The sequence below is a fragment of the Mercenaria mercenaria genome, chromosome 11 (genome assembly GCF_021730395.1).
Source record: "Mercenaria mercenaria strain notata chromosome 11, MADL_Memer_1, whole genome shotgun sequence".
NCBI lineage: Eukaryota > Metazoa > Mollusca > Bivalvia > Venerida > Veneridae > Mercenaria > Mercenaria mercenaria.
This window is the reverse complement of record NC_069371.1, coordinates 48,072,429-48,082,843: the sequence shown is the minus strand read 5'-3', so window position 1 is coordinate 48,082,843 and position 10,415 is coordinate 48,072,429. Positions and strand designations below refer to the sequence as shown.

Sequence of the window (10,415 nt, the reverse complement as noted above, 5' to 3'; positions counted from 1 at the left end):
GACATATCATGTGTCGGTGCGACGTTAAATCCAACAAAAAAAGAAGAAGGTAATGATATCAATTTCCATAACGCATCAAACAATTGTTCTTATCAACATAGAACGAAATAGAAACGTTTCGTATAAGCAAAACTAATATCAGAGGCGTCCCTTTCTGCAAAATTGCATGCGCGATCTGACGTCATTCACCTAAAAAGTCATAAATCAAAATGGTAATCATAAGCGCAATTTGCATGAAATCCTTACGTGAATATATACACGTCCAAATGCATAAACATAACATGTTATCAGTTTAAGTACGTTTTTATCTTTTATAACTCAGTCAGTTAATAATATATTTGTGTGTGAATGCGCAAAAACGATTAGGTGCTGTTATATTGAATGATCTACAGTTCAGGGATGAGAGAAACAGATGTTACTAATATCAGAGCATGAATGATTTGAAACTGTAATAAATGATGTTGACGACATATTTATAAATACGCAGGGAACGAATACTACTGATAACTCATCTTTGGACTGATAAATTTGCACCAAGTCTAGCATACCCGGATACAAGATTGTTTTCTACGCATTTTAGGTATCGACACAAATACAAACACTACAAACATCTTCAAACTATTATTGGAAACTTGTTAAAGGCCATTGGCATCACCAAGAAACTAACGAGAGAAGAAAAGACAATTTATTTGTTTACGGGCTGTGGTGCTGGAAAGACGTGTTGTTCATCTTTTTTCTGTTTTTAGTGTCGTTTAGCTATTTCGGCTATAGTTTGTCTATTAACGGAAGTATGACATTTTAAATTCTCTTCGATTTCACAGAATAATAAACTGTTGCCTGGGTTTTCATGATGAAGGGAATTATTTTTATTTCTGTATGGATTTGTCTTGTCTTGAAGGTAAAAAATTGCATACCTCTTTCTAGTTATTTAATATTTCTTATAACATACTTTCAAAATTAAAAAAATGTTTTAGAATGGCTGGTTTTAAAGTAGCTAGATGCACGCCTAATTTAGAATCAGTCGTATGAAAAGTGATAAAATTTCTCAATTATGTTTTTATATAACCTCTTAGTTTAACAAAACTTTTACAGATAGGTAGTAAAATGGTTAAATAAGAGATATTTTGGAACTCATATATTAACTGAACGACAAACATAAAACCTAGTAACGATTACATGGTAGAATAAAAAACAAAATATGAAGGATGATCTTAGACTGAACTCTTGTATTAATTAATGCTAGTCAAAAAAATCAGATATTCACCGCATGCTCTGAGATTTGTAATGTATCATAATTGCTAATCTATTATATTTATCACTGCTTCATATCGTAAAAGATGATTAAAATTATGATAAGCGTTGTAAAATATTTTCAACTGTTTTCTGGCTGTTTCATCGATTTCAGGGCAGTTATTTTTTATATAAATTTTTGAAGTTTTATTATCAAAAAAAAAAGAACATAAATTTAGTTAAAACAAATAACAATACGGGTTACGGGTTATAATATTGATTTTGTTACAACTTGTAACTTGAGATTTTTGTAGAATGAAATTACTTGATGCTGTTTTCAAACAAATTTTTGGCAGCAACTTAAAACATGTACACTAATATTCAATGAGTAAAGAGTTCTTACAATTATTTCAAAAGGTAATGCTAGCAAATCTAGTTAATATCATATTCTTTAGCGGATACAAAGATGATCTGTTAATGTCAAAATGTTTTAACAATAAGTAAATGTTAGAATGTTATTTAGCTTTATGTCCTATGTTCGATATACTTTCTCTGCTGTCTTATCTGTCCTAAAGACTCACCTAAGTCTTATTTCTTCATTATGACACTGAACAAAAAAGAGGTATTAACTTTTTTAATGAAACGTTTTCTCAGAAACAATACAAAACGTGATGAATTTTTCATTACATGGGGAGTGCAACGCCTTTTGTCTCTTTATCATTCTACTTAATCATTTTAATTCAATGCTCAAAATATGAAATAGACACGTTTCTTTGAAAAACATTTTGCTGTATTAAAAATGAAAGGTAAGGGTAGATTTTCGGAAGCACTTATCACCCTAAACACAGCCATAGAGTTATGTATCGCAAAGTAGGTCCGCAACAGAAGGAAACTGTAACATAGAAATATAGCTGACTAATTGCTTTAAAAAAAAATGAAATCAAACAACGTATATGCAACGTACAAAAATGGATAAGAGGTAGATACAAGGGTGGGGGTATTGGGAAAGTAGAAAAAAAAATATGAATATTAAACAGGGATTTCCGCCTTAAACCGACATTTGTCAAAGTTGTCAATATTCGCTGCATAGCATAAAGGACGGCTAAAAGATATGAAGACGAAATGTCTTTAACTGTTTATACTCACGTGCATCACTGCATTGTTTTTCAAAATCTTAATATTAGGTTTTCAAGTACACATGTATAGGGCAAGAAGAGCTTTCAATAAACCGTATGATTGTAGAATATTTTACGCCTATTTGTATTTTCCCATTAAGAATACGGTCAAAACTTTCTCCTCATCCCTAGTATTAGTTATACCCGAGACGAACTACACAAAAAAGAAGAGCTACAACGAGGCTCTTAAGAGAGGAGTAAGGACTTCAAATTGTTTATGAGTTGCAGTGTGGGGAAGGAATAATATTTGTATTTCTTTGCTTGCTTTAAGGCGACATTAATCTACTTTTTTGTTGCTATTTTTTGTTTTTGCTTTAGAATCTAGAAACTTACTGTCTTTACAAGTTTCAGAGTGGAAGAGGAGTTTTGTTCATATTTTTTCTATCGAGTGACATTTAGCTACTGTTGCTGAAGCAATGTGACAAAAAGGACGCGACAGTTAATTTGTTTCCTGTATTAATGATTATAAAACGTTGTAAAACTTAATGCAGCTTGGGAAGAAGAAATTATTTTTCTAAGTACTCTAATGTATGCATTGTTTTGATTTCAGTTGTGCACTTGTCCTGTTTCTGTTCGATTATTTTAATCACGTTTATTCTGCGAAGCCACATCAGGTTTATGACATCCTTTGTATACGCCAGTTTTGATTTTGAAGTTCACAGCATTTTAAAACTTCAAAACTATTTACGGTATTGACACATTTGGATGGTGATGAGGCGGATAGAGGAGTACAACAATTCATATCATTCCTTCCCCATCCACTCCAAACAAGAAAAAAATTATTTAAGCTATTTTTTGGAGTTCCTACATCTGAAATTTTCTTTTGGTGTTAGTATTAAATTTTCAATGCAAGACTGTTGTATTGTTTAGTGAAAATTTAAAATCATAAAAAATGGAATCTGATACAGAGTTACTATCACAGTAAATGTGCGGGTATAAAAACACAAGATATACAAAATGCACAAAGAAGTTAACTAGCAAAATATACATTCATTCTAACTAAAAGAAAACTCATGTCCTATTATTAGGCACTATGCAAAGCTTAGTCTATCAGCATGTTAAAAATGAGACAAATATATGTAAGCTACGGAAAGTGCGGCAGAAACAATAACTTCTAGAAAATTGAGACAAATACACGTAAGCTACGGAAAGTTAGGCAGACATAAGGGTGATATGGCAATAAAACTAATAATGGCTAACCAAACGCCCATATTAGTTGATGTGGTGTTTCTTTGGGAAAGTGAAATACGGGGAATTAAAGCATTATGTTAACGCTTTATCTTTTCTGGTGAAATATTGTTAGGTTGTTTGTTACTTTGCTTTGTCATTGTGGGAACGAATCAGAGCACTGCTATATTCACTATATCTGTATTCTAGAGGTTGCTTATCGTTATAAGTCAATTATGAAGGTAACCGTCCTTTTTAAAGACATTTGCTATATTTTTGTCAGTGACAAATGTTTTTTTTAACATTTTACATTCAATTCTATCTATATTGTTTTCAATATATACTATATCAATTTCACCGATTTCATAATGGTACGCCACCATTTCCTTTTAAGGTCTAGACTGGATAGGTGCATGGCTAACTTGACATTTGTAGTCAACTATGAGAACACAGAACAGGAGCAAAACAATTTTCATTACAAATTAAATTTGTTGACAAATTTTCATGAAGTTTTACTTCAGTACACACTGTATTACGTAACTGATACAAAAATTACTGTAAACTCCAAAATTTACAGGAAATATTTTCTTGAGAAAAGTTTTCGGAAATATTCAACTGTAAGAAAAATTGCATATTTTATTCAACTGTTCAACATTTTTCTATTTTGCTGTTAAAATGATTACATCATACACGTCAGAAAAAAAAAACAACAACAGAAAGATCATGGGTAACTACGCTTTTTCTGAGATGTTTAGATCAATTAATGATTTACAAAAATAAGTTATTTCAAAACCAAATATTTATTTTCTGTTGCGTATTTCTGATAGCCTATATTGTTCAATAAAGTTCTTTAAATTTAAATTTCATTACAATATGCACTCATTTTGCATAAAAGTAAACATTTACGATCATATACTGCATTTTCATTATTTTCCGTCTTCTGACTTGTAAACAGGCATCTTTGTTTTTCAATATATTTGTCTTTTCTTTAGATATAAACCAGCCTTTTAGTTGTCTACATTCTAAATCTTTATACGGTTGTTCACACGTTCCGTACCTATTCAGCTTTATATTTAACCCCAGAGACGATTCAATAAGAAGAGACCAGCATCTGCGCTAAAGATTGCACAAGTAACAGCTGTCAGAAATGCCTTAGCCCTATATAGTTCAAGATAAAGATATGATTATTAGTTTCATTTATCATAAAGCCGACTGCAAAATAGCTTTCGATCAACCTGCTTCGCATCGACGTTTTTGTCTATCCCTTTTTAGGATGGAGCTAAGAAATTCAGTGTGCCAACTTACTCCGAATGTTAATCTTCTCATTATCTCAACATTCTTAGATTAATGATGAAAAAATGTCAGGACTCACACATTTATAGCGGTAAGAGCTAGATGGTTAACGACTTTAACCATTCTATGAAGGAGACCTAAAACAATCCAGTTGGTGACAGCTTATCGTATTGATGCGATGTGATTGTAATTAAATAAACTGTTTTTTTTACAAAAAAATATTTCTCGGAGTATTTGCTGATGTAAATGTGTATAATACAAAGCATTTGAGATAAACTTCGGTTTTGTATCGGTTTACGACTTCGTAGCGTCGACACAGGCTAGAAATTTCTGGAAGCCTTGTCTGAGTATCAGATAAGGGGCAACTGGTTTAAGAAACATTTCTTTAGGTACAGATGTAGTACGATATATTGCTAATATAAAGTAAATTAAGTAGATGCGGCTGTGTCCATACGTTAAAAAGATATATAAATACCGAGAACCGATATAAACTATTAATTTTGTTTCAAAACAGTGTTTTACAAATTACAAAGCCTACAATGAAAAACAATTTTCTACCAGCAGGTTGCTGTAGGGACTTGACCATAAGAGTATGTCGATCAAAAAGTGAATCGATCAAAAGCGTTCGATCTCACTAAGTTCATATTGTACATTCAGTTTTGTAGTGGGTGGTAGCTTCTTTCTTTACAAGCTTATTAATAATCATGTCAGTGTTTACACTTTTTACCAGAGCATTGTATCGTCCTTGTTATTGAAAGTATGCAGTAATATGTTCATCTCCCAACGTTTGTGGGGAACATATTTTCTACCTCAGATACTGGCTTGTATTAATACAGCAGTGACCAAAAAAAATCGATCAGAGAAAGACAGTCTGGTATAAAATACACTATAATTAAAGATTCTCAGAATCATGCGTTCTACCCTATACATGAAACATTTTTACACTTAAAATAGTCATCGATATTGAATTTCCAGAGAACCATCATCGGGAACCTATTTCTCAAATACTAATAAGCGAGAAAAAAAATAAGATTACATTTCGCTATTTTTTTAGAACGAGATCTTGAGTGCGTTTTTTTTCTTTCACTATTACGAGGAAGGTCATCAATATAGGCCTGTCAGAATAAAGATTTATTACACACGTGTTGTAATTTTGAACAGTTTAGCTGTAAGAAATAACATTTTTATTAGAACAATATCATATTGTAGTCTGGAATCATCAACAACAATATCAGAAAATATGTTTTTGTATCTTATCTTAGTATTTTTGCAGTACAAAACATATTAGTCTGCTTGCTAATTTAAAAAAAACAACAATTTCTTCTGAATAAAAGAGAAGTATTTGTTTTGTTAATTCTTCCTAGAAAACATTTAATTGGCTTTGTGGCATGACAACGCCTTAAACAAATTTGGTCTGTCAGTTTCGTGTCTGCACTCAGGTGCCTAAGTGAATCGAATATGATACGTTTGTTCAATATTAATGAGATATTTAATATAAAAATGCCTACATTATGTTTATCTTGTGTAATCCTAAATTACACTCCAAGCATTGACGTCTATCATGTGAAGAACCGTTAAGTGATAGTTAAATTTACCCAACGCAATATATTATGGGATTGAAGGAAAAAACACTCATCCCTGCGGCTCATACAATTGTCCGCGCTAGGGCCCAATCGCGAGGACGAACGGACATTGACAAATCTGTGAGCCACGGACTGTGCATACAAGTGGACAATGTGGATAATCCTATGTATGTAGTTATGTTTAGGTAGAACTTTATTAGTTTTACGCCTTGATGCGAATTGATAAAACTGCAGAACGAACAGTTGAATACATAGATTTTATAGTATTGATCATTTTAGTATTAACGTATTGTCCAAAGAATTGACCGGTTTATTTTGTCGACACATTTCTCGTAATCAATAAATACGCTTTATAATTATTTGCAACAATGTTATAAGAAAACTAAAAATACATTTTTGTATCCCCCAACTTTCGGGATATTCCGCAGTGCCAAATATTTTTTGTTTAAAAGACAATAAAATTAAGGTGAATTACATGTATATTATATAGTATGATGCTTTAATTATTCCTGCCTGGATTTCGGCTGGTCTTGTTGGTTTATTTCTTTTTAATTTAAAAACCGCATTTTCTTTATTTCCGCTTCCAAAATTGGTACATTCGATATCTGTATGTTCGTGGTATCATTTTTGATATTTACATTAAACATAATGCAAATGTTTGTGTAAATATATGAAAAAAGAACGAAACAATAATATCTTTTAAGCAAGGTGTAAATAAACTCCTACGTTCAAATCTTCCCCTCTGTCTTTATCTAGATTGTTATCATATGATTATTGTTGTGACTGATAATATTGTTTTGTAATGATTGCCATCCACTGTTGGTCATGAAAGTTAACTTATCTATCACGTGACAAAAAGGCTTTAACATTACTAATTATATGTCGTAAGTAGTAGCATTATTTAGTTCTGATTGTTAGCACTTACGTGCCGACAGCATATTGCGTGATTAACAGCAATTCAAAGTTATATCGTGATTTACAGTGATTTTTCTATTCTATAAACACTGTCGATTCTCTTGATAAAAAATATTCCCTGTGACAGAATAAGCTGCTTCCATGTTTGCATTTATCTTCTCTTGTCTTCGTTTATGAAAATGATTTGTGGTCAGTCTTGTACGACCTTATTGTTGACATTTGTCGGCAAAAGTAATTTTGTCTGTCCTTGTGGGGTGTTTCGTGTTCATAAAATATTCCCTTGCACTCTCCAGAATTAATTAGAGAAATGTGTGAGAGCTGTGAAAATATTCAGAACACAACATTGAATAATGTTTTACACACAATAGACACAGAATAAACTATTTGATGTATTTTCTTTCTACTGTATTGGTAAAGCTTGTTGTTTTGTCCTTCTAAAATAGCAAGATATTCCTTTTTCAGGGTAATTCTATGTCTTAATAGTGGCATTACAAAGTATATTACTTACCGTATGCTTTTACCTTATAATAACGTTAGCATAACATGTTATACAAGCGTGACCCATATGCTAGAATATTGCATCAAATTTATGTTTAAATCGTAATGGTATTATTACAACTTACAGGTTACAAAGCTTCTTTCAAATTGGCATACACGCTTTTAAAAATAACGTAAGGTGATACCCTGAAATCCCGAAAATAAGCTGGTTTTGAAAATAAGCCGGTCTCGAAAATACGCCACCATTTCACTAACAGACAAAACGGAATTAGCCGCACTCAAAAATAAGCCGTCCAATCTTTTGTAAATGATACAGGATGGATTAATTGGGCGATTACATCATAAGTGTGTTTGTTTATTAGGCCAAACACAACGTTTTAATGGGTGATTATCTGTTAGCATCGTATTATTTTCATTAAGAAAGTGTAATAAAAGAGGTCTGTTAGAAGTATAAGTATTAACTGACGTCGATGTTTTTACTAAAAAGCTAAAAAAAAAAAATGACATCCGTATCTGCAGTATTTTGGTACTCGAAAATACGCCGGTTTTAAACCTGTACTCAAACGTTCGCCGGACTCAAAAATAAGCCGGTCTCGATAATAAGCCACCAAATCCTTACGAAAATCTAAAGTAAGACGCGGCTTATTTTCGGGATTTCAGGGTATGTTGGATATAAGAATCGCAGAAATATATGTTCAAAGACCCTATTTCACTTAATATCTAAATTATCACATAAAAAGCACGTTAAAATTGCCATGTTATTTTTTTTTATCAAAACAGTTAGATAAATATTATATCGCTCTCATATAAATGTCATAATAAATACATATATCAAAATATCATATATACTAATACTTTGTTTCAGCTGAACAATGTCTCAGAAAATAAAACATGTTCCATTTGGCAAAAAATGATCTTTCATCAAAAAGTACCATGTGAAAAAATATATATATATTTATATATACAGATTAATAATTGTAAGCTGTAGCAAAATCATATAAGATAATGACATACATAATAATAAACTTAAGTACCTGCATAAGTCAATATCTCTGTCGTAAAATGTTTAACGTTAAGATCTTAGCAAATACCAAGACAGCATTAACAGGAAATGTACCTGATAATGATGAAATAAACATTGCTCAAAAGGAATTTTAAGATAGGTAGTGACAAGGCAGTCACGTTCATAACAAACGAGGCCATTTAGAATCTGAAACATAATAGCTTGACATAATGATATACATCCCTGGTTGATATGATTGAGGTAGTGTCTGTAGAATTTTAATTCATATAATTTCATCGTTTATTATGAACGCTGTGAACATCTACAAAATCTATAGACAAGTTATAAAAAAAACGTTTTCCAAATTTAAAGCAGCATGCCTCCAGATTTGGCTAAAAAATAATCTGTCTTTCAAATTGAAATGTTGGTCATATTATGAACATTAGAAAATGAATTTTTGTTTCTAAAATATTTCAAAAATTCCAAATCAAGAAAAAAAGATGACCGCGTCGGGAATCGAACCCCGGACCACCGCGGCAATAAAGACATTTTCCCGTCGTCGTAACCAATAGCGCTGTAGCTTAAGTAGTGAATAATGACTTCAAAATATAGATATTTATAATCGAAACAGTTTACCTGGAGTAAAAGCGTGACAAACGCTTTTCGATTTTCATCGTAAAAAGTAGTAAAAACAGCAAAATCTCATGTTTCCGTAACATAAAGTTTGTCAGTAATTAAGTTTTAAAGCCTTCTTTAGAAATATAGCATTTATTTCAAGATATCTGAAAATATTTTTTGTTGTTGTCGAACGATCTGGAGGCATACCGCTTTAATAATTTCAGCATGAATCTACTTCTTCGGAAACGGTGTAGACCAAACAAATAGCGAGATATATAGCATACATTCTAGATACATTTTGCTAAATTATTCTTTTTAATCTGATAAATTTTGAAAACATTAATTCTTCTTTCAAAATCATGGAACGATTGTTTTTCGAAACATTACAAATGTTACACATTTACTGGTAATATTAAGTTATCTGTATTTATTAAAAAATATCGAACAAAGAAATAAATAAGTATGTATATTTTCACCGTTAGATTTATTGACCTGTTTTTTGTAGAAATCTTATGTGCAAAGAAGTTTGCTGTAAAATGTAAAGTCATTGCATTTTTTAAAAAAAAAAATAAACGTTAGTTTCTTTTAAGTCAAAAATATTTTTGATTTTCAAAATTAAATGAAATGGATATCAATGATGTGACACTTGTAGACATAATTCAGTAGTATAACAGAAAATTCATATGAAGATATTTCAAACTTTGAAAGGCAAAAAAGGTGGGCGAAGGTGGTCATATGGATAAAGATGCATCTACTTATTCGAACATTTCTCACCATCCGAATTTTATCTAGGAGTATCAAATAGTTTAACTGGCTTAGAAATCTAAATTCCTATAATGATTTCACAATTTTTTAGAGTATTTTTGTTTAAGGGTTTAAGCAACATGGAATGTCTTAGTCTGTCAGAAAAGATGGCTTTTATTTAATCAGCAA

General features: G+C 31.3%; 1 protein-coding gene across 1 annotated transcript in view; it reads left to right on the top strand.

The window, feature by feature from the left end:
* Positions 1–437: 437 nt before the first annotated feature.
* The window catches only part of LOC123532458 (calcitonin gene-related peptide type 1 receptor-like), a 38,277-nt gene continuing 28,299 nt past the window's right edge, over positions 438–10,415 (top strand). The window contains exon 1 of the mRNA XM_045313899.2: positions 438–898. Within this exon, the coding sequence (XP_045169834.2) occupies positions 848–898 (51 nt within the window). The 5' untranslated portion in view covers positions 438–847. The remainder of the gene's footprint in view (positions 899–10,415) is intronic.